Source organism: Nuphar pumila, chromosome 13 (genome assembly GCF_984573655.1).
Source record: "Nuphar pumila chromosome 13, dmNupPumi1.hap1.1, whole genome shotgun sequence".
NCBI classification, from domain to species: Eukaryota; Viridiplantae; Streptophyta; class Magnoliopsida; order Nymphaeales; family Nymphaeaceae; genus Nuphar; species Nuphar pumila.
The window spans coordinates 69,917,631-69,944,119 of record NC_143261.1 but is presented as its reverse complement, the minus strand read 5'-3'; the positions used below and the strand labels follow the sequence as shown (position 1 = coordinate 69,944,119).

The window sequence follows — 26,489 nt, the reverse complement described above, 5'->3', positions numbered from 1 at the left end:
CCATGGAAAGGGAAAAAACTGAAGCAGAAAAAAGTCAATCGCAGCAGAGAAATCAATACGAAGGAAACACACATAAAAGTTCAGGCAGGACCAAAACTAATGAAAGTCCTGTTGAGTTCGAATAACAGCCGTAACAAACAAGAACACGAAGGGGACTACAGAGCCGTAGAAAGCTACTCCACTTCATTTTCATGTGAAGGAGCACTAATTGTTTCATGTAGCTGAACCATGTTTGCCATAAAAACATCTTTGTCAGACAGAAAGTTGCAAAAGTGCACTGTGTTTTTCTTTCAGATTACCTTGACAGTACAGTGCACTCTGCAGGAACAGAAAGAGACATAGAGTTTGGATAGCCAGAGAACCCCTTTTACCAGGCAGGAACTCTATCCATGTTATTATGAGACTTCCTTTTCTGATTAGCGATCACCGTTTTTTGATACTACATTTTAATCCAGTTAGAAGACCAATAAATTAATCAACTTGAATATCTTCCTGTCTGCGGATTGTTAATTCACTCTCATTGATATTATAGACAACTTCTAGGAAATTGGTTTTTGGAAGAATCAGCTACTGAGGTTCTGTTAAGTTTTGATGTAAATCTGCATGAAACGTTTGTGTGAACTGAAGGGTTTCCAACTCTCCCTGAACTAGCTTAGCTTGAAGAAGAAATAAATTAAACTAGAGGATTGAATTCAAATGAGCCTTCATAAAATCAAAGCATTTTCAATGATTTTTTTTCTGGAATAGATACAATAACTTTTGGTATTATCACGAGGTAATAGGAGATGATTAATGGTTGCTGAATGAGAATTTTCCATAGAAACCAACCTTCTCATTGAAACTGTTACGTGGAAATACATAGTGAAATAAATAACACGTCTAATATTGTTCTGTATCAGAATGTTGGGATGATTCCGTAACCTGTTTCGACCATTAGAGCAGCTGAATATATCTGGTTGACTTCGACTTTGCGAAACGCCCTTTGATTCTGGGTCTGTTTTCTGCATATGCCTTGCGTGAAGCATACCTGATTGTCTTTTCAAAATTTCTGTTTTTACGTTTTTCCCTGTATCTCAAAACCCGGGCTTCCCTGTCCATTGGCATGAACTGTGAAGTAATTTGAGTTGTAGGGCCTGTGGATAGTTCAAATGATTTTGAAGTTCTGAGGCAGGGGCCCGAGTATTCACTCATGGCTGCTTCTGGGACTATGTCAACATCTAAAGAGGACATTGAAATCTGAAGTCCAAGGCAAACACAGTTCAACTTATCAAACCATGTGAATTGAGTTAGAAATCCCAAAAGCAAAATTAATTGGAGTGCATTTGAATTCCACGAATTGCAAATTTGTGCATTGAATCTGGCATGAAGCCCATGCCAAGATTCATGCTAAACAAACACTGAATCTCAGATCTCCCTGAAAATGGGAATCTGAGATTCATATTTCAATAGAGATTCAAATCCAAGGATCTCCCTGAAAATGGGCATATGAGATTCATATTTCAATAGAGATTCATGTATCTATTTCAAATCCGAGTTTAAGATCTGAGCTCTGAAATACACCCTCATAAGCAAAGGTAGACAATAACAAAATAACTGGATTTAGAACTTAGGATGCAGTAATACCAACCACTAAAGGTCATCAGGCAAGAAAAAAACAAAGAGGGAACAATTTTACACCAGGAAAGAAGAAAGAGAAACAAAGAAGCAATTGTTTCAGTTAATAAAATTCAGAAAATTATAGGTGTTTGAACATCTATTGATAAATGGCAGGGTTCACATCTTGATATAGAAAAAAAAAGCTTTGTAGCAGAACATGTTAAGGGTATAATTCAAGATATAAGCTTCATAAATTGTACTCAAGAATTTTTTTTGAGAAAGCCATGACTATAATTATCTAGGCCTTCAACACAGTAAGCCAGATATGCAAGCATAGTTATTACATGAACTCTTCCAGAGAAAAGCTGGAAAATCATAATTCTTGCAAAACAAAGAACAATGATGAAATAGTTGCGAAATTCTCATAACTTCTGTAAATAAAAGAAACAAAGTTTATAATTGGGACTCCGGTAAACACGAGCATGCTTATTGCATGACAGAATATTTTGGACACCAAAAAAAATTCTTTCACATGGGAACCAACCAAATTCAAGAATACACAAGAATTATCACCAATGATCCATCCAGAAAACAATCAGACACCCTTCAATTTCTCAAAGAATCCAGTTCAGTCCATTTACACATAAGAAAAATCCAGCACTCTTCATTAAAAGAAAAACAGATAATCATCACAACTTATTCAAGTATCATTTCAATCCACCCATGACAAAAAAAATACAAAGAAGATGGATTTAAATTCCAGTTAAAGTTGCAGCAAGAAGCTTCATTTTTTCACACTTTAATTAAAAGTTAACAGAAATTCAACCCCCAAAAAGATTCTACCAAGCCAACTCCACGTAGTTGGAGTAAGAGTAGATGATGATGAAGAGATGAACAGAATTCTACCAAAAAGAAAAACCTTAGCATGAAGAACTAAGAACTTTTAAAGTAAAAAAAAAACTGCACTATACAAAAGGGAAGATGTAACTCCATGTCTGTAAGAGAGAGAGAGAGAGGCAGAATCATGTAGGGTCACAGCTAAAAACAAAGCAAAGAGGGTGAAAGAGTGCTCCCTTCCTTCCTGGTTGCACACTTACACTGTGGCTGAGTGATCCAGAGTAGCAGTACCCTCCTTTTTGATTGCCAAACTCAATATCCAGATACTGCTGGCTGCTCTGCTGCTGATCCTTCATCTCCATGCCTTGCACTGGAACAACACCGTCTGCCTCATCAACATCCCTCTGCTGCTGCAGATCACTGTACTGGATCTGCACATGTGATTGGTTCTCATTGCATGCCTCCCCATAATCCCCAAAATCCAAGTACTCATCAACCTCACCACCCCCACCACCACCAAAAGGAAACCCATCAGCCTCCCCACTTGGGTTCTTGCCATCTGGGTGTGGAAGCAGCCATGAATTGGCCTCCTGCTCATCATCACCACCATCATCAACTTCCTGATCCATATCAATTGTGTGTTTCTCAGATTGGTTTTGGTGGCTGCGGCTCATGTCGTCGATAAAGAACTTGCCGGCACCGGCTGCCGGGTACTGGTGGATTGGCACCCGGAGGTGGCGGCGAGCCAGCGAGTTCGCCGAGTGGATGCCAGCATCGCAGGCAGCACAGAGTGCCGCCGCGTCGGCCTTGCAGGTGACTGTGGCTGGGGCCGACTTGCAGACCTCACAGACCCACTGGCCTGCATGGGCTTGAGGCATGCATGTTGGCGTTGGTAGCCATGACCCTAATACACCCCTCTGTGTACCTCTCATCATCTCCTCCTTCACCATATCTCCCTCTCTCTTTATTTGTTTGTTTTTCTAATTTTTTCTTAGTTTTCCATGGCCTCTATTGCCTCTTTGGTTTGCTTCCTTGAGGGGGTTGAGAACTGGGGGGTAGGGTGGAGGTGGAGAAGACCACGAAGGAAGGAGAGAGGAAGAATCAACAGTTGACACGTGGTAAGATATGAGTGGCTGAGGGGGAAGCTTTGGTTATCATGTGGCTGCTTATGGCTAAGCTTGAGAAAGATGTGGGGCCCATTTCACCTTGGGCTTTTGGAATCATGGCCCATCCCCTTTTTATTGTTTTTAGATATGGAAATCTCTCTTCTTTCTTGAGTTGAGGTTGTAAAGCGCTTTAGTTGGTAAATGGACCTGTTACCTTTTCCTTACCTTTCCTTCCTATGTACTTTCCTATATAAATAAATGTTTTTATTTTTGAATTTTTATGCATTTGGTCATGTGACCTTTCTTTCTTATGTAAGTACATTTTTTTCTTAAAAAATGTCAACTCAAACTCATCTTGTACCTGAAATTGCAGGCCAGGTTCCATCTTTTATGGCATTCATGATACAAACTTGAGTTTCTCTCATAATTATCAAATGGAGACGTACCACGACTTACCATAACTGTTAGCCACTAATCTGAGTTTGGTATTTTTATATATCGAATATATCCTCAGTAAGTTTCATTCTCTACTGTAAAAAAGGGGCACTTTTGTGTTGTTAGTAAGCATAAAATAAGAATCTTACAAAATAATCAAACATTTCTCACCGTTTTGTTTTTTATCTAAGTTTTTAAATAACAAAAACACCCTTTACTCTTTCTCTTTCTCTAAAGTAAAAAAAAAAAAGCCATCTTGTATTTTTAGCATGGACAAAATAGTAACTTGAAAAAAAAGTTAGACATCTCTCATTATTTCGCTACTTGACAAATGTCACTGAATCTTAAGTCTAATTTCAAAACATGTGGTCCTTGAATAAAATTTCGGGTGGAAAAATGAGTCTGAATCAAGAAAATTCTTTTTTTTTTCTTTTTGAGCACTGCTAGGACATAAGCACTACTTAACGGTAAAATTCTTAGTTTTTTTTGCCGCCACCAATTATGTAGTTCCTAGTGTTTGCAGTACTAGGTTTCTCAAGTACAATAGATGCTGTCCAAGTAGATTTTTTTAATTTACAGATTTCACTTTATAACCTTTTTGGATTTTTTTTTTAAGATAGGGGACCCTACCAGTACATCAGTAAGAGCATTTTATATCATTTATATTCGAGAACCATTTGGTGGTTTATCCTTCCATATGTCAACATCAATTACCCTATTCTAACGAAGCGGATCAGGCACTTTGGATGTGCCACTGCACTTGGTTGCCCTCTATCTATCCTTGGCTGACAGCCTCTCAGTTGTGGACCGGAACTAGGGATGGCAGTGGACGGGGGGAAAGCAGGGCCCCGCCCCGCCTTGCCCCGTTTGGACCAGGGATGAAGGGTACAAAACGGGGATGGAGGTGGGGACGAAGGTTAAAATCCATCCCCGTTCGGGCATGGAGGCGGGGATGGACTTACACTTTTCCCCACCACGATCCCCGTCTAGCCCCGCCCCGTCCCATCCCCAGTCCTTCTAAAGGATGGCAATAGACTACGGGAAACGGGCCCCGCCTCGCCTCATCCCCGTTTGAACCGGGGATGGAGAACATGAAACGGGGATGAAGACGGGGGTGGATGTTAAAATCCATCCCCGTGCGGGGATGGAGGTTCTAATCTTGAGACGGGGCGGGGGTGGATACCCTGTCCCCCTCCCCCGCCCCGGTCCATTGTCATTCCTAGCCGGCACAGATGAAGGGCAGCCAAGTGCACCGATACACTGCAATGTGATTGCACCTAATCTGCTGTCTATTCTAACAAGATTAGGTGCTATAAACTTACAAAATTTTCGGGGAGAGCGAGCTAGCTCAGGGGCACTGTTGATGGTAATCTGTGGAGGGAATCCCTCTGATGTCATTCATCCATGTGATAAATGGCATCTCCAACATTACCTTTGAATGCTTTTCTCCTGGATGAGTCACATTTTTTTCTTTATTTGAGACCGTTGATGCTTCTAGATGAATGGCATCTAGAGCATGTAAAAATGGATGGTTGAAAATAAACGCAAAACAGTGGTGTTTGAAGTGCTGTCCATCCAGGTTTCCTCCACTTTTCTGGAATTTGTTGAACTACCCATGTTTAGGAAGCTCAATTCTTAAGAGAGCTTGCAGTAGTACTAGATTTTCATAAGTTACAAGGACACAAGACACCCAGTTTTTGTACAATTTATAATAAGGACATGGGGACACGTTAGGAGAGCGTGTTAGAGTGTGACAGAACAGATGTGCCTGCATTTTTAACCTCTCTCTCTCTCAGCTTTTAATCACAAGGACAACTCATTTTGGTAGCGTGTCCTTGGTGACACGCCGGATACATGTGAACATATGAACACAGACACTAACACGTACAATCAATATTTTAAATTTATTTTAATGAGATTTATTGTTTTCAGTATTATTTCAATAAAAATATATTTTGAATATTAAAATATCAAAAATTAATTTTTAATTGATTACAAAATTTAAAAATTCCATATCCTCATGTCCTATTTTCTAAAAAAAAATGAACTTGCTATTCAAACCTGCATCACACATCCTCGTTTCTTTGTGACAATATTTTTCAGATTTCGTTTTCAAAGTACTCTACTTTTTATTGTACCTTTCACTTTTTTATAACTTTTAAAATTGAATTGAGGAGGAAAATTTCTTCGCCCATTTTAGTAGAAAAAATTATAAATAAATAAGATACATCCCTCTATTGACAGTTACAACCTCATATCTTGAGGAAATGTTACCACAATTCGTGGAAGCTAAGATTGAAAACAGATAAGAATTTACAACTTTCCATTTGAAACTTGCAATAGATAAGATCTCAATCTGCACTGAGACTGAATATCACGTGTATCCACGCTGAGTATGAAGATAAGCATATCCACGCTGGTTACAGATAAGAACAGATTTCAACACTCCCCCTCATGCAGGAGCGTGCAGATCTAAAACACCCAGCTCAGTTAGGAGATAAGTAAATTGTTCTCTTCCTAGGGCTTTGGAAAACAGATCAATAATTTGGTCTTTGGTGTGAACATATGCAGTTTGAATTACACCCTCCTTTATTTTGTCTTAAACCACATGACAATCAATATCTATGTGTTTCGTTCGTTCATGAAACACAAGATTAGTTGCTATGTGAATAGCGGCTTGGTTATCACACAACAAATCTGCCGGTTGGTGATAAATTACTTGAAGATCATGAAGTAAAAATTTTAACCAAGTTACTTCACATACAACATTGGCCATTGACTGATATTTAGCTTCAGCGGAGGATCTAGACACTGTTTTGTTTCTTTATTTTTCATAAAATGGGATTTCCTCCCAAGAAAATACAGTATCCTGTTACAGATCTTCTCGTATCAGGACATGAGAAGAACACTCCTTGGCCAGGATTCTTTTTAAGATATCTGACTACTCTCAATGCTGCCTCCATATGAGATTTATTGGGATTTTGCATAAACTGTCTAAACACATGAACAGGGAATAAAATATATGGCCTAGTAATGGTCAGATATTTCAGACACCCAACAAGTCTTACGTATGATGAAGGATTTTCTACTAACTCCCCTTCAGAAGTACTTAAGTGAAGATGTTGTTTCATGGGAAAATCAACTGGTTTAGCATTCACATAGCCGACTTCATTTAAGAATTCCAAAGCATGTTTTCGTTGAGATATATATTCCCGCTTTGGATATAGCAACCTCTATACCCAGAAAATATTTTAACTGGCCAAGATACTTCATATGAAATTATTGATGTAAATAGGACTTCAAAGTGTCTATTGAGTCTTCATTGTTCCCTGCTATATCAGATCAACATAAACCAACACAGCAATAAATGATTTCTCTCTTGTGCGGGTGAAGAGTAGTCATCTTTGGATTGTAGAAATCCATAATTTGTGAGAGTACAAGAAAATTTCTCAAAACAATTTCTTGGTGCTTGTTTTAGGTCATACAAGGCCTTGTTCAACTTACACACCAAAGACTCTTCATGTATATCTCCATGTAAAGATGCATTATGGATGTCCATCTGATGTAAAAAATAGTTTCTTGCAGCTGCTATGGCAAGAAGTGTCTTGACATAAATTAATTTAGCCACAGAAGCAAATGTCTTATGATAATCAAGGCCCTCTTGTTGAGAGAAACCCTTAGCCACCAATCTTGCTTTATGTCTCTTTATAGACCCATCAGATTTATATTTAATTTTATAAATTCATTTACAGTCAGTTGGCTTAACGTCATTCAGTAACTTAGTGACAATCCATGTATTAGTATCCTCGAGAGCACAAATTTCATAATTCATTGCTTCTTTCTAGCAAAGCCCTTTTATGACTTGGTTGAAGGTAACTAGTTCAGGGTTTGAAATGGCAACAAGAAATGTTTTATGGGAAGGACAAAATTTTTTAAATAACACAAAATTCACTAATGGGAACTTGGTACCTTTTGAAGGTCTTACATCGAAGCATTCATTGGATCAGATGAGGAACTAATGGAAGAGCATTAAAAATCTTTCAACAGTTAAGCTGGAAGGTTTTCTCACCCTTGATGAATGTCTAGTGATTTCAAGGTTCGAACTTTGGTGATCACTAGTACTCAGAATAGATTCGAGTGGATCTAAATTTGGATTATCAAGAGCTATAACTTCTTGATCTAGGTGTAATTGAGGTTCATGAAGATCACTATCTTGGTTGGGTTCATGATTCAATTCAAAATAAGGTTTTATATCATGGTCGATTGGCATTGGCAACACCACGGTGAAATTCATCTTATTTATTGAATAAAATAGAAATATATTTTCATGAAAAATCACATCGCTTGATGAAAATGAAACATGATTATCTAAGTTATAAACTTTGTATGCTTTTTGACCAAATGGATAGCCAAGAAAAAACATATTTCTTGGCTCTAATGTGAAATTTATTTGTATGTTCCAGATTGGTAGCATAATAGAGACATCCAAAAACCCAAAGAAGAGTGACTGATGGCATTTTTTTGAACAGGCGTTCAAACGGAGATTGACCATTTAGTCAAGGAGTGGGTGTTCTATTAATTAAATAGGTTGAAGTTAAAATACATTCTCCCTAAAACTTAAGAGGTAAGTTGGCTTGAAATTGTAAGGCTCGGGCAGCTTCCAAGAGATGCTAATGCTTACATTCAACTACCCCATTCTGTTGAGGAGTGGCAACACAGCTATGTTGTGGAACAACTCCATTTTTATCTAAAAATTATTGCATATCATGAGAAAAAAATTTAATTCCATTATCAGATCTCATGCTCTTAACTTGAGTTTGATATTGGGTTTAAATCATTTGAAAGAAGGATTGCAATATATATGGTGTCTCATGTTTGTGCCTCATGAGATAAACCCATGTACACCTAGTGTAATCATCTACAATGGTCAAAAAAGAATGTGCTCCAAAAAAGTGAAGATTTTGAATAACTTTTCCAAATGTCACAATAGATAAGATCAAATAGACTAATAGATGAAATTTCACTTGAAAGAAAATAAAGTCTAACTTATTTTGCCTTAGGGCTAACGTCACATTGACATGAATTTTTAAACACAATACTAGAATCAAATTCACTAAATAACTTCATGCAAAAAATAGATGGATGATCTAGTCGCCAATGGCATAGGTCAAATGCAGAATATTGAGCAGTTAAGACTAATGGAGAAGAAAGTTTAAGATAATAAAATCTACCTTTTTTCCTCACCCGTTCCAATCATTGTCTTCGATGCAAGGTCCTGGATGACACAAGAATTGGAAAAAATGTAACAAAACAATTAAGGGACTTGGTCAATTTACTAACAGAGAGCAAGTTGAACTTAAAAGATGGAACACACAAAACATCAATTTTGACATTTAGAAATATTCTAACAGAGCCTTGACTATGAGAGGAGAAATTTGCATATTAAAAGACATTAAAGAATGACAAGATAAAGCTGACATGTTAATTTGTGCCTTAATCTATGATCTAGGGCATCATGACCGAGGATTGGGAGGAAGTTGACAGACCTGCAAAGTTAACCATGGGTGACTTAGCCTTGACAAGAGATCGCAGCTGATGGTATTCTTCTATTGTGAACTTGGGGACTTTTGCATCTGAACTATCACTGCTTGTTTCAAATTACATTGGTTCGGCTCAAGTAGCAGCATTTGCGATAGCGTTGTGCAGCCTATTATGGCCAAAAAGATGACCATGAAATTTATAGTATTTAGCTTTTGTATGTCCTATCATGTGATAAAGAGAACACAAGGGTCTGTTCTGGTGAGTAGACTTGTTCTTTCTAAGATCTAGACCAGAATAAGGCTGCATTGCTGATGATCGATCTTGATGAGGTTGCGCCAACATTGCCACACAATCAGATTGTGTGGACGGATTGTGACGAGCCTCATGATGTTGCTCTTATTGTAAAATCAGTGAGTATACCTTGGCAATAGATGGAAGAGGATCCATAAGAATGATTTAACCACTTATTGTATTATAAGTCATTAAGGCCCATTAGAAACTACATCACATCTTTTATTTATTGTTGTTGGGCTAAATCTTTCATGGCACCACAAGTACATGTGGGAATGGGGGAGTAACAAGCAAACTCATCCCAGTACTCTTTAATCTTAGTAAAGTAAATTGTAATCTGTTGGAGTCGGCTAATGGATCTTTGAATAAGGAAAATCCTGAGAGCAAGGCTTTGAATGAAACATTCCTTTAGGTCTGTCCACACTTCTTGAGCAGTGACAACATATATAACGTTGTGGGCAATGTCTCTAGATAAGGAGTTTAGGATCCATAAAAGAATCATATGATTGCACCTTATCTACAAGGAGTAATCAAATGACAACTCTACTGGTTGGGCAATAGAACCGTCGATGAATTCTAACTTGTTTTTAGCACTAAGTGCCATGATCATTGAGCAACTCCAGGTTGCATAGTTCTCTTCATTAAAAGGATAAGAAACTAGAATTGTACTTGGATTATCAAAGTAATGCAAGTAGAAATGACTCGATGCATTAATGTTGATCACCATTTTGCTTGCATTCTGATTATATTCTGCCATGAGGACTACGAATAGAGAATCAACAAGCAATGAACTGAAGAACCATCAAGGTAAGAGCCAAGACGGTTGAAAACAAAAGCCCGACAAGAATACTTCTCTATGCTGACTGATAAATCAATTTCAAGATAGAAAACATGATCAAATCGATCTGGGGTCTGATACCATGTTAAAATTGAATTGAGGAAAGTTATTCATCCATTTCAGTAGAAAAAATTACAAATAAATAGGATGCATCCCTCTATTGATAGTTACAACCTCATATCTTGAGGAAATGTTGCTACCACAATTCGTGGAAACCAAGATTGGAAACAGATAAAGAATTTACAACTTTCCATTTGGATTTTCTCCATTTGGAACTTACAACAGATAAGATCTCAATCTGTGTTGAGACTGAATATCACATGTATCTACGTTGAGTATGAAGATAAGCCTATCCACGCCGGTTACAGCTAAGAACATATTTCAGCAATAACAATTATCTAAATTACGGGATGTAAATGGGTTGGACTTGCCTTGGATTTTGGCTTTATTGGATCCAATGTAATCGGATTCAAATGAAAACCACCATATCTAATCCAGATCCAATTGCCTAATCAATTATGTTTTGCATGCATGTAATGGGATGGAATATATATTTGGATTAATTTGGCTCGGATTTAGAAACAAAACTATATTCCTCAATAACTATTAGTCGGATACAACTTGTTTTAACTAACCTGGCTAATAGGATTCGGATTTGGTAGGATACCATCCCAAACCTGATCATTGGTACCCCTAAAATTGCTTTTGTTTTATTTTCTGAAAAAAAAAACTTATTTTTTTAAGAGAACTTGGAGGAACACTAGATTTTCATGAATTTTCATCTCTCTCTCTCTCATTAGGAAAGAGTGGCAGCCCTATGGTTTTGTGCCCCTCGATCTGATTGCCATGCCAAGGTTCGCTGCATATGTGAACTTTGAAATTAAAGTTAATTATGGCCTTGTTTGGATGACAGGAGTCAAAACCTGTTTTTTGGCATACTAGGTTTTTGGCAAACCTGGTTTCCCAAAAACTAACTCAAATAGGGCTGGTAAGTGAGCCGAACGAACCAAACAGAGGCTGTTCGGCCTCGAGTCATTTACAGCAGCTGTATAATGTCCCGACTCGGCTCACGTGAGCCGAGCATGTCCGGACCAGCTGAGCCCAAGCTGGCTCGCCTAAATAAAAATTATTTTAGTTGAAAAGAGTTCAAATTTGAGAATAGAAACACTGACCTGTTACAGGTAACTTTTTTGATGTCCATGGTGCAATAAAATCTACATAAGCTATCTAAACGAGCTTATATGAGCTGACTCCTTATTCGTGTTTGACTCACCATCCAAAAGAACTGAGCCACGAGTTGCTCAGTTTGTTAACCAGCCCTAAACTCAAATGTGAACTTTGGGATTGAAAAATCTTGGCCCACAATAGAGATGGCGTTTTTGAATATCTCACAAAAAAAAACACAATAGAAATATTAAACGAGATATTTACTTTTTTTTTTGCAAGATATTCAAAATCTTGCACATTTTTTTTTTTTTGCAAAATCTTGAATTTTTTTTGCGAGATTTTCAAAATCTCACTTAAACTGAATATCTCACATTTTTTTTTTGGAAAATCTTGAAAAAAATACACACCAGAATTAGTGCTGCCATCGTTTTGATAGAGCAAGTCTTGTTTTTTTAACATAAAACACCATTTAAGCATTCAGGTATTGAATGCTGTAAAGCAGAAAGAGCTGCATGGCAGTCTGCAATACCAAATGCCACATAGAAGGTAAATGACATTGTAGGCTTGTGTATGATAAGGAGAGCCCCCACCTTGTTTTATAAGATGTGGGAGGCCCCCTATCCCGCACCCTCTTAGGGACTCTGAGACATATTATGCACTACTAGGGGTGTCAACTGTCGGGTTTACCCGGATCCGATCCAAACCAAACCCTATAGGGTCCGGGTATGATGATAAATAATAAGACTTGGGTCCGGACCTGAAGGTCTGATTAATACATGGACCTGAGTATAGTTTGTGAAATTTTGTACCAGACCCAGACCCAACCTGAGTTCCGATTAAGACCTGCAAATTTTCAATGTAAAAATGATAAAAAGTATGGTTTTACTGGGTATAGTCGGAGTCTAGTTCATGTAGTTCTTACCGGGTTCGGGTATGATTTTTTTTACAGTGTACCCAATTAGACCTGAGTACAGACCCAATACCATATCCTAAAACCGGTTTCAAGTCTGGTTCCACCTAGGTCCATTAGAGGCACCTCAGGCACATTAGATGTCGATGAATAAGCTCATTATGAGGTGTACATTTTAAACCATTCCTATGCTGTCCATCCTAAACTCGAATTACATTGGAAAAAAGAGTGGAGCCCATCTAAGTGATAGGCATATCATTCGTACAGTTTTTGGATGCCCTTCATCTTGAGATCAATGGCACTCAGAAGTTCTTTGAGGGATTACCGTCAGAGCAGACTCTGACCTGATCCCATCTCTAAAACTTTTCTAACTAGCTTCATGCTTATTCTTCATATTAGATTCAAACCTCTCTTTCTCTCTTTCAAAAATTTATTTATTTATTTATTTATTGCGGAGATTTTCTTGGTTTTTCTTAAAAAAAACTGAATTTTTGAAAATATTCCGAGATATTTCTGACTGATTATTCTGAGATTTTCTTGATTTTTTTAATAAAACTGATTTTTTGAAAATATTGCCAAGCTTTAAAAACTGAAAGAAATTTGTGACTGACTGATAGGGGTGGCAATCGGGTCGGGTTGGCGAGTCAGCATACCTCAACCCGAACCCGACCCGTTTATTAAACGGGTAACCTGACACTACCCACCAACCCGCTTAAACTGGTTGGGTAGGCTAAACGGGTTGGCAGGTTAGCGGGTCAGGTTGGTGGGTCGGGTTGGCGGGTCGGCGGGTTGACCCGCCCACCTAACCCATTTATTAAACGGGTCAGCCGGGTTGGCGGGTTAGCGGGTCGGGTTGGCGGGTCGGATTGGTGGGTCGGCGGGTTGGCGAACGGGTTGGCGGGTTGACCCGCCCACCTAACCCGTTTATTAAACAGGTCAGCCGGGTTGGCGGGTTGGCATACCCCTAACACGAACCTGACTTGTTTAATAAATGGGTTAGGCGGGTCGACCCATTTATTAAACGGGTTCATTTTTGCGCAAGCCAAACCCGCCTAAGAGTCGGGTTGGCTGGTCGAGTCAGGTTTTGCCACCCCTACTGACTGACTATCATCATCTTCGTCACATCATCATCAATATTAAGTTTTGTTTGACTAAGAAATCTGTATGTAGCAAAATTGAAACATCTCCTCACTACATAAAACTCAAACGTCAGGTCAATACGTCAACGATTCAGATGTACTTTTTTATTCAAGAAAAAAGAACACGTAATTTTAGAAAACTTTTCATTTCCCTAGACTTTGTTATTTTACTTGAGGTTAAATTTGGCATTTTGAAAATATGCAGGGGTATACCATATCTTCCACTGTTTACTTTAAATGTCTAAAAATTACGTAAAATTCTTTCTAAAATTACCTGCAGATTTTTTCAGTAATAAAAAAAAATACCAGTAAATTTTTATATAAGCAAATGAGCACAAAAAGAATTTAGTGAAATATTACTTTTTTTTTATGGAAAGAAGAAACCACCCCTAAGATAAAGACATAGTAGCAACTTAGCGTACTGTACGGGCACACTCCTCACCCCTAGGGAGTCACCTCAGTACAAGGATGCATGTCAATAGTGGCGATGTATCTCACCGTTCTTATCTTATTTCTTGCCATTATAGGTTCATAAGGGCAACAAATTTTGCTGGTATGTCATCGAATAAAATTGGCCTTTGTTTAATAATAATGACAACATTTATAGCTCACTGTCAAAGGGTGAACCAACACCATTAAAGAATCTCGTCAGAATTGGAAACACCAATAACAGTGAGGCAATCTTTAACAGTGAGATTGTTTTAACGGTGAAATAGAATATAACGGCGAGATCTTTATCTAGTCGTTATAGGCTATAACAAGAAAAATCAACTTGATGTTGTAAGTTATAATGACAAGATAGGGATCTCGCATTTGTAGGCTATAAACCTACAAACAAAAAATAAAAAATTAGTTTTCAAAATAAAAATTACATTCAATGAAAACTTGCAACAAACATGCACTTCAAATACATTTTCAAAACTACAAACCCCCTTACATCATCTCCAAGCTTGCAATAAACACACTTCAAATACAAACTCACTAATATTCACATAAATCAAAATTTAATTTATGTCATGGATGTACACATTTGTAGAGTTATGTAACATCTTTCTTACTTATATGTTACATAACCCTGAAAATGTATGCACCCATCACAGGAGAATCAAAACAATTAGATCATAAACAAATAAACAAAGAGTTTAGAAATTATAGCAAGCTAGAAAATTATAGTTAAACAAAAAGAGTTTAGAAATTTTGGATCTAGGATGGAGGGTTCTATCTGTGCGTATCTATGAAGGCCAACATCTCCTCTCTGAACTTTCTAGCAGCTTCTCTCTCTCTATTTCATGTATTTTTCATTTCTTTTTTGCTCTTTCTTGATCCTTTTTTGCTCTTTCTTACTCTCATTCTTCTCGGTCTGTCATTTGTTCTTCTCTTAATTATTGGAGCTTTGTCTGCATCACCTCTAGCTGAGAAGATAGCTCTAAAACTCAGACCTGACTATAAAAGAATGATTTGGATTGAATAACAAATGCAACCATCCCCTCACATGTATGTACTACTCCCTGAGGACCTTGGCAAATTTGTCTCGTTGCGTTATCGATAGACCTCCTTATTAAACTTTCAAGCTCTACATATTGCAGCTTCATTTACATGTTAATAATTGGTTATTAGTAACTAATGATAATATACAAAATAGAATAAAAAAATATGACATTACAATGTGTGAGTTACTTACAAAGGTTTTTTTTTCTTCGCTATAGATGAATGTCTTGCGATTTGAATGAGTATGCATCTCTTTGTAGAATGCACTCATTGTCGATTCCTGTCTATCTATTTATGTTTGCAAATAACAAATTAAGAATTTATTAGATCAAACATATTTAGCACTATATTATATAAAAAAAATAAACTTAGAAAATAAGAAACTTACCGTCATATGATACTTTTAGAGGTACAAAGATGATCTACTGATATGTAGGACCATATGTTTTGCTCTATTCACCAATTTTTTCTTCGACGCCCATTGTTAACTAAAAGGAAGATCAATTAATCGGCGAAAATCAAAAAATTTAAACATTTATTCTTATAAATTTATATTCAATACTTATTGTCTAATAGTCTTCAGTGAAAAACTTGCAAATCAATTTTCACACTCTAGAGACATTACTCGAGAGGATGTTATTTTGCTACTTCATTGGTTTTCAAACTTCTAGTAATACTTGTGAAAACTTTCTTGAACCCTTAAGTATGATAGTGCAAGTTGCTTCTCCATACACGCCTAATGTTTAAGTATATCCTTGTCTAAATCAAACTTGTCCTACACCAAATTATGAAAATATAGTTGGTAATATTTTTTTATAGATTAATATGTTTATCAAAATATAGTTAGGCAATATACTTACATAAAGCTACCTCACACAACACCATCTTCTCATCGTCTGTGACCTTCATCCATGATTTGTGAGTGAGTATGGTCTACTCCATAATGATGCAAGAAAGCCTCCTAAAGAATGTGGAAGAGCCCTCATCCACGACTCTTTGTGTCCCAGACTTGATAGTTACTGAAGTCTTTCGTTGCTTGATTTATTTGTAGTGGTATACGCATTTGTTTTTCTCACGTTTATGCTGAGAAGATTCTACCGTTGCTATATAATAATAAACAAATATTAATAGAAATGACAATAATAAATTGTTAATTGTACTAAAGAATTACTAAAATATTTACCTAAGGTCGTCATGGACTGCTTTGGAGCTTAGTGGCCTGTGGGGAGAAGCGACCTCTTTCTCCCTTAAAGTATCACCCACTTGTGATCTGAAGTTGATCACATCTAGGTGTTCACCTTAGTTGACAGGTAGTGAATCAATCTTGAGGGAGGAAGAACACCCACGCCCTTGTCATGAATATGTCGACATATGTTAATTTCATACAAACAATATTATATCAGACTACACTACATAATTAAATCATACAAAAATATTGACTATCTAGGTTAACATACATGAATATTCTCTATCAAAACTCTTTTAATACAAAATACAATCCAGGTTAACATACAAGAATATTTACTATCTACGTTAAAATATATTACTATCATTCACATCAGAATATTTATTAAATCATCTCAGTGTAATGACATGAGATCTTCATCAATAGTGTGGTGAAGTAATGAATCAACCTCTCCGCAATGGTCTCCTGATACACATCATTATCCTAGTCTTCATTCTATTCAATTGAATATGGTAGAATCTTGTACATATTTTTTGGTATTGTTTTATGAACTATATGCATTTTGTTATTTGTGAGAACTCTAATATAAAATACTTGCATACATTGAGAGACTAAAATAAAAGGATCCTCCTAGCATACTGGGTGAGACATGTTGAAACATGTAAAATATTTGTCTTTACGCATATGCCTATTATCAAACCAATCACATCTAAACATATACACCCAATTTCATCATATATATTTAAATTTGATAATATCTTTTAGAATATCGTAATAATCTATATTAGGTTCTCCTGCATTGCCTGCACACGTAACCATTACTCCACTATTCTAAAAACTACGATCTTGACCTCGAGAGTGTGTATGAAACCTGATTTCATTCACATCATAAGTTTGATATGATTGGGATTTGTGCTCATGTCCTCTTGCAAGACTTTGTAATTTTGAAGAAGCATCATCATCATTCTATAGAAAATTTAGCATTGTTTATGTTTACGCATCGCCCAATTTTAGATGCATAGTCGTAAGAAAACTTCACATCCTTCAACTAATAAAAAAATTTCTTATGTTTACTAAAAAATTTGTACTCTGCATATGGTTTCTTCGATATTGCACTGCTTTTGTCTAAGTGCAGGTGATGACATATTTTTCCGAGTCTTAAATCTTTTAATGCATTTTTGTTATCCTTTCTTTTCTCCTTAACATAGAGTGGTATGTATAAGATATTGTCGTGTATGTTCTTCTCAATATGCATCACATCTAAGTTATGTCTTAGCTTTAGTGATGACCAATATGGTAGTATGTATATATATATCCAATTTAGATATTGTTGGTTGTCATCATGTTTTTTTCTTTTTTCACCAACTCATACTTTTCTAAAATCAATAGTAACATTACTTAACTTTACCTCCAGTTCAACTCTAAATAATTTATTTGGTGGCCCTCTAAGCTTCACTTTACCGTCAAACTCTATCTTTTGACGACATCATAGTGATCGTGTGGTAAGAATCGATGGTGTGTCATGTAACACGTCTTCCTGCCGAACTTTAAGCTATCTGACCCTTTATCGATGTTGCAAACTGAATACACAAGCTTCTCCTTTATAGACCACTCTGATAAATATGCTAAAAAATCATTGATAGTCCACATTATTGTCGCTCGCATCTGAAATATCTTTTTAGTTGATCCATCATACATACTAATATCTTCATCCCATAACTCTTGCAAAAACTTTGATTAAGGACTTTAATTAAACATCTATGTCATTTTTAGGTGCCTTTGATATAGGGATGAGTAAGAAAAACTGTATGAAAGGATCTTTATATATATAAGTTCAGTTTATATTATATATATCAGTTTGAAGAAAAAAAAAACTCAAGAGATAACTAGAAGATGACCATAGATACAAACATACATACAATTTAAATCCTCTCTATGAGAAATGGGTGCATTAGATCACTTAAAATTCCTAAATAAAACAAAAAAAATAAATATATTTTGCATGCACATACATAATACATGCTTATACAAAAAAACCTAAAATCAAAGCATAAATAAACATGTATTATTAAAACCCTAACCCTAGCCAAAATAAAATTTTGAATTTAGCATGCATTCATACAATAGAATGCAAAAACAAAAACTAAAATATAAAAAACCCAAAAATCTAATCACAAATAAACAAATATTTGGCAAAACATTTGGATTTTGCATGCATTCACTCAATAAATAGCAAAAATAGAGATTAAAATATAAAACCTCTAAAATCTAAGTATACCAAAAAAAACACCCTTCTCATGCATTTTAATCAATAAATTATAAAAATAGAGATTAAAATACAAATCTTGCTAAAATCTAAGCTTACCCAAAAAATAGGATTTACCATGCATTAATCATTCGATAAATTATAAAAATAGGCTTTAAAATACAAGCCCTAAAATCTAAGCATACTCAAATAAAAAAAAACTAAATTTAACATACATTTACTCAATAAAATGCAAAAATAGAGATTAAAATATAACATCCCTAAAATCTAAGGACATAAAAAAAAATTGGATTAAGTATGCATTCAGTCAATAAATTGCAAAAATATGAATTAAAATACAAAACCCATAACATCTAATCATATCTAACAAGAAGCAATTGTATTTAGCACACATTCAAAAAAATGCCGCAATGAAAAAAAAATTATACATATTTTTACCTGCTTAGAGAGTGATCTGAGAGAGGAAGTCAGTCAGCAAGTGCTTCTTCTACCCTTGGTGCTCCTTCAATATCTGGCCACCTCCAACTCTGCAATGACACTATCTACCACAAACTAGTGGTAATGTGATCATCAGAGAGAGAGAGAGAGAGAGGTTGAGGTGAAGACACGTCAAAAAATCATCACCATCGATTGGAGAACTACAGAGAAAGGGAGAGAGGGCAGACATCAAGGGTTAGGGTAGGGAAAGATGAGTGAGTGCACTAGACATAGCATATATATATATATATATATATATATATATATATATATATATATATATATATATATATATATATATATATATATATATATATATATATATATATATATATATATATATATATATACGGCCTGTCAGGACATTTTTATAGATATCACTTTATAATGGTGATAATTATGCCATCGTTATAGAGTAAGACCCTATAATGACGATAGCCAAATCTTGTCATTATTGATCTATAACAACAAGATTAAATATAGTCATTAAAGTGTTTTAATGACAATATCTAACAGTTAGAGAATCCCATAATTATACATATATTTTTAACGACGAGATGTGTGCAAGGGCAAGACATTTTAAGAGATATCCAGCTCATCGTTATTGATGAAGCTAATAGCGGTGAGATTCATGGCCGTAGTAGAGTAATAACAGTGAGATATTTATGTTCCTGCTATTACCTATCAATTAAAAGGGACAAAAAACTTGTCATTATTGCTTTATTAATAACGGTAAGATTTTTTCTCGCTAAAAAATATTACTTGCATTTGTTCTACAACAAGAGTTGAAATTGTCTGTCTTGATCCCATTTGAAAAGGTACTGATCAACGTGCCCACAAGAGCTCCTATCACCTGGCTAAATGGGTCAGCTTACAGTGTTTTAAGAATGTCAAGGGTTCAACACCAAAGTACATATCCCTTGTTAGGGTTGCACAGCGACCTGAGCTAGCTGGAGCTTGGCTAAAGATCGACCCGTTTAAGCTCTCAAGTTTGAGCAAGTGCTTAAGCTAGATACCCATAAACAAGACGAGTTTGATCAGACTACTGAGCTCGGTTAGCCCGCTTAAGCTCTATTCATATGGTTTTAGAGTGCCTACAGATTTATGATATGTAAATTTTTTTTATAGGTTTAAAACAATATAATTTACCCTTGTGGTTAAGATAGGCATTTGGATGAGAGGTGGTGAGTTTAACTCTCACCGTCAATACCTTTTTAATTGAAGGTGTTCAGATCGAGCCGACCAAGCTAGCTTGAGCTCAACTTGAGCCGAGCTAAGCTTGGCCCAAGCTCAGCTTGAACTCGGCTCATGTCCATTCAACTGACCTATTAATAGATGAATTGTACATGGCGTAGATCCAAAAATTTGGTCAGTATGCCATCAACCAAGATGCAGCGCTTCCTTGGAGGCCCACAAAGATGTGCTTTATAACTAGGGGTGCAAAGGTCAATCTTGTTTTTATCATGAGGAACCCTCACCAAAGTGAGAAAAACCCTGGGTTTGCCCCCATGACCACCTTGCCTTACGTGTCCCACCTCTGAAAACTACACACCCATGCGTCAGTGGGGTTTGATTAGGTGCCTTCATCTCAGCACCCTCACAACCACCTCACTGGCCACACCGGTGACCCCATGGTGGTGCAATGATCATATAGTGGGATATCTAATTTGGGACCCACGTGTTATTTCTAGATTCAGAATCTTGAAATAAGATCCAAATGTACTTCGGATAATGTTTGGATTTGTTAAAATAGAATTGTTGTGGGCTTCATATCAGATTTAGATCAATATTATAGTTAGAATCTTGAAATCAAAGGAATAGGAAATTTTGAAAAAGATCTTTCAAACTTCAAAAGATTTCTTATTCAAAAAATTAGATATAATCTTAAATTAAATTTAAATATTTGATCCGTTTCTCAAATATTCTCTTCTCTTCAAATGAATGTTTGGTGCATGATTGTCAGTCAGTCCAAAAAAATAGATTTAAGTTTATGGCATAAAAGATTAGGACATCAAAATGAATCTAAAATCTCATATTTTTTAAGTTTTAAATTTTTTTTTATAATATTAATGATTTTTACTTGTGAAGATTCTATTCTTGAAAAAATGAAAAGATTACTATTTAATAATACAACGTTTATTTCATCTAGACTTCTTGAGTTGGTTAACTCAAGAGGATACCTTAAGGGTCTAATATCATAATAAGAAACATAAAGATCAAAGACACATACTTAACGTGGTTCAGTACTGTATGTACCTACATCCATGACCACCAAACTCTCTTAGATTTTTCTCGTGAATTTCAAAAGGTACATGGCGGTATATATACAAATGTGATCAGTTTAACCATTAGGCAACACACCCTCTCAGGACTACTGTTTAAGTAGCTTTTTATCTTTCAACAACTTCTAACTTGCCTACGTCACCTATTTTGTTAAGTTTCAATGAACCTTACAACTTGTTTCCTTCCTTTGTTGGACCTTCTTTCACCAAGGATTCATGTGCATTCTGAATATCAAAAAAAAAAAAAGATTCATGCACATTCACGACTTCGGGTTTGAGCTGAGAGACACCTTGGTTGTTATTGCAGGAAGACTTATCATGTGATTCAAGAGGTTTTCCAACAATTCCAAAAATCACCCTTGAATTTAGGGATGGCAATGGACACTGGGAAAAGAGGTCCCGCCCTGCCTTGCCCTGTTTGGACCGGGGATGAAGGACATGAAACAGGAATAGAGGTTAAAATTAAAACCCGTGCAGGGATGGAGATGGGGATGGACTTATACTTCCATCCCCGTCCCTGATCCCCGCCATGCCATGCCCCATCCCTGATCCCCGCCTTGCCCCATCCCCGATCCCTGCCTTTTCCCGCCCCGTCCCTGATCCTTCTTTAGGGATGGCAGTGGAGGGGCCCCGCCTCGCTCCATTTGGACCGGAGATGGAGGACATGAAACGGGGATGGAGGTTAAAATCAAAACCTGTGCTGAAATGGAAGACAGGATTTTGAGACGGGGCGGGGCTGAAGACTTTGTCCCGTGCCCCGGTCCACTGCCATCCCTACTTGAATTAACAAAGAATGGTGTCTAGAATGCTGTCCATCCTGGTTTCCTCCAGTTTTCTGGAATTTGCTGAATTACTATTGTTTTATTTTTTAGGGAGCTTAATTCTTAAGAGAGCTTGCAATAATACTAGACTTTCATCTATGTTACAAAGACAGCTAAAAAACACAAGACACATATTTTTTGTACAATTTATAATAAAAATAGTGTACATTTTTTTTTGAAAGGCAAGCTGGGGTTAGGCAGACCCTTACCAGTTATACAACTATATACCATTGGGTTTTGAACCGAAAACCTTCCAACACAAGGTGACGTGCACTAGCTGCTCCTACCAAACAAGCGGAGCCCTTGGTAATAAAAATAATGTACATGGGGACACGATATGGTAGCTAGTATGATATAGATTTGGCTGCATTTAACCTCTCTCTCTCTCTCTCTCATATGACTGAATGGGAAAGATGGCAGTCCTATTGGTTTGTGCCCTGATTGTCATGCCTGGTTCGCTGTATATGTGAACTTTGAAATTAAAGTTTCTTACATAAGTGAACTTTGAAATTGAAAATTCTTAGAACACAACAGAAGACTTTTTTTTTTCTTTTATCATGTGGAAGGTCTGTTCCCACATCATTATCATCACCTTCATCATCATCATTATTGAGCTTTGTATTTTTCAAAATATGGTGATGCATATGTACCTTTTCATGCTCAGGGATGTTTAATTTGACTCAATGCTCTGCATGTGGTAAAATCGCAACACCTCCTCACTGGATAAAACTCAAACGCCAGGTCAATACCATTTTCTTCACGAGCAGGGATCCAAATAACTAGTTGCCAGATTGAAGTTCAAAGTTCCAGTTTTATTGGATCAAGAAAATGAAATCGCAAACTGAAGACCATATAATTTAAGGTTGTTATATAGGGTTAGTATTTGGTGCTATTGAAGGCACTGTATTATTGAGCTAGAAATCATAGGTTGCTTTATCGACTCTCTGCATGCTTTGTTTGCTAAGCATCAAACCTTAGATCATGTTATTTTGTTTTATAAATATGATCTTTTGAGTAATAAAATTTTAATGCATTTTGGCCATTGATTTTTGAAAGCCCTTAGAAAAAACTCACAATTCATTTTTTACTAAACAAACCTGATAGAAAACATCCATAAAGTCCAATCTAAAAAAATCTAAAAAATATGAAAAGAAAGACATTTATACTCAATAGTTATGTCTTCAATAGCTCCAAATATTAATCCATATATATATATATATATATATATATATATATAGAGAGAGAGAGAGAGAGAGAGAGTAACGTGGAATGCACAAACGTGCACCAACTGTGAAAAAAAAACAAGCTTGATGGCGAAAGGTCCAAAAAGTGCAATTTGATTTTGTGCCACTGATCGTGCTGCATTGGACATGCATTGGACCAGATGGGCATTCATTATTATGCCCAACTCTCTCTCTCTCTCTCTCTCTCTTTCTATATATATATATATATATATATATATATATATATATATATATATATATATATATGTGAAAATTGGTTCCTCATAACCGTCCATAAAGTGTGGAAGTGCTAGATTTTGATGTTTCAGGCCGTAGTTGGTAATCTTTCAGATGTTTTCAACATATTCCATTTTCTAAGGACCAATTATTGAATCATGTATGTTCAATGAGAAAATATAATTTTATGACTCTTAAGTTTAAGAAAATTTTGAGGTGTCGATTTTTGAAGTCTTATAAATACTTGCTCACATGTCATAGTCAGATGATCCAAATGGCTGTTTCTACTAAACAGAGCATATAGATCACATCTATAAGGTTAGATTTTAGAAAAAGAATTAAAAAATTAAAAATTAAGACTATATATAGGGTAAATATTGGCAAAAAATTTATTATACTCTAAATTACAGTACTCTCTAGCTAAATTCTTTGAGTGTGAGCTTTATTTGGCCAACATAATCACTAGGAAATATGCTCTGGATTGGGTGATTTCATCATAAAAATATAATTATCACAAAATTGTAATTCTAAAGCATTATAGACCATTCAATTTTGTAGTCCATTAGAAAATCTGCTTATACAGCATCATGAATAAAAATCTAAAACATGTTTTTAACTAAACAAACCATATAGATCGTATCTATAGCACTTGATTAACAAAAAAATGTGGAGGCTATGGTACAAGGGGTCGCCAATATTTTCTCAGTATTGGCTACTATTAAAGGTACCATATTATTGAAAGTTTAATGACTCAAAAGCTTGTATTTTTATGTTCAGGAAACATGATCCAAGTGTGACCCTCAACAAATAAACCATTCTGAACGTATCTATGTGGTCAAAGGGAGTTGATACAACATTCATCTACAACTTCCAGCTCTCTCTCACACACATATATGGATTGGTAATGGTACCGTTACATACAAACAAGTTTGGATCTCCTATGTGCAACTTGTTTCGTTCCAAACTGACCTCATGGATGGATTAAAAATGTTCAAACTAGTGGTAATCAACTTTTGGATCATGTTTTTATTATTAAAAAACATAATTTTATGACCCAAAAAAGTATCACATATTGTAGGCTGTTGATTTTTTAAGCTTTATAAAATCCTATCTACATGTCGTAATCGGACGATTTAAAAGTTATTGTACGTAAAATATGACCTCTTTCCTAAAATGTCTTGCAATTTTTGCTATCCTCCCCATGTCCAAAATCACAAATACCCAACTTCACTATGACCTTTTTAACTCTCGCATGTGCAAAACTGACGAAGTTTATGTGATATATCGATTTGTTCTTCGATTAATGCAAACTTTCACTTAAAAGGAGTTTTGCATGTTTTTTATTATGGATATCACGAAAGTCACATAAAATTTAAGTGTGAACTTCGTGTTAATCTTGAACTTCAGAACATCACATATATGTCACGAAGTTCGTGTATAATTTTATGCAAACCTCATTTTACTCTCAAACTTTGGAACATCACACATATGTCATGAAGTTCGCATATAATTATGTGTGAATTTCGTGAATACAAAAACTGGAACATCGCAACCCAAAATCTATTTGTATCAATTTTTACGGTTATTTGTGGTCTCCAACCAGCGGTCCCTAACCAGTGGTCCTCAACCTGCTTCCCGGTGGCCACTATTCTGGTGACAGTTTATCCTCAAGTATTTCAGAATCTTTGATGGCGATTTTTTCTGGTAAGCACATATTTAACGACTGAACCAATTATTTTTTTAAACATATTTTTTTTGAAACACGATTTAACGACTTGTTTTGACCATTCATATGCTTCTATTCCATATTATGGATGTTTATATGTATATATTTATTTGTGTTTGGTTGTTATTGTAAATCATTTTTTTGTGTTTTTTTGTGTTTGCCGTTTAAAATTTACTATGTTTATATATATATATATATATATATTGTGTATATAGATATTTTTTTCTCATATGCTAGTTTATGAAGATAAATGATATATGTTGTGCGGTTGTTATAGGCACCTAATAATGGCCTCTGAAAGGATTAAAATATACTATTGTAGCACTGATCACCTTACTTGAAGATCTATAGTAGTCTCAAAAAATAGTAGATATAAAGAATTAATTTGTAGCTTTGATGTCTCTTAAAACTGTATATGTGGGAGAGTCAATTAGCCTTTGGTATAAGAGAAATGTTAAATTAGATGGCCAACATTTATGGATAGAGGTCTTGGATGATCACGACGTAGAATCCATGTTATTTAGTGGCAAAGTTTACTTAGTTGCTCACAAAATTAAAGAACAAGTTGTTGTTGTGAGAGTTGAACAAGAAGCAATTGATGAATGAAATAATGAGCATCCTTTGAAGAACATGCATCTATCTCAGGTACCATCTATCAAGTTCAGTCCTTTAAAAAATGTGCATCTTTGACGTACAAGCAATAAAGAATGAACAGTTGATGTTGTTCACGATCAAACACTACAACAAAACAGTAGATTAGCAATGACCACATTCCGTCGCTAATCTGTCGCTACACATGTTAGCGATGGATTAGCGACAACGAGGTGACGGTATGCTTACGTCGCGAATATTTCGACGCTAACTGGCGACGTAATTATTGTGTCGCCAGGTCCGTTGCTAATTGCGATGGACTAACGAGCGCT

The 26,489-nt window shown here is 35.9% G+C and overlaps 1 protein-coding gene across 1 annotated transcript; it reads right to left on the bottom strand.

Annotated features, from left to right (window-relative positions):
* Window positions 1-686: 686 nt before the first annotated feature.
* LOC149818637 (zinc finger protein CONSTANS-LIKE 2-like) lies at window positions 687-3,460 on the bottom strand. The gene is made up of 2 exons (XM_089984565.1): window positions 2,694-3,460; window positions 687-1,236 (listed from the first exon to the last, which is right to left on the bottom strand). The coding sequence occupies exons 1-2, from the start codon at window positions 3,381-3,383 to the stop codon at window positions 934-936; spliced, it is 993 nt and encodes a 330-aa protein (XP_089840691.1). The 5' UTR covers window positions 3,384-3,460; the 3' UTR covers window positions 687-933.
* Window positions 3,461-26,489: the final 23,029 nt, after the last annotated feature.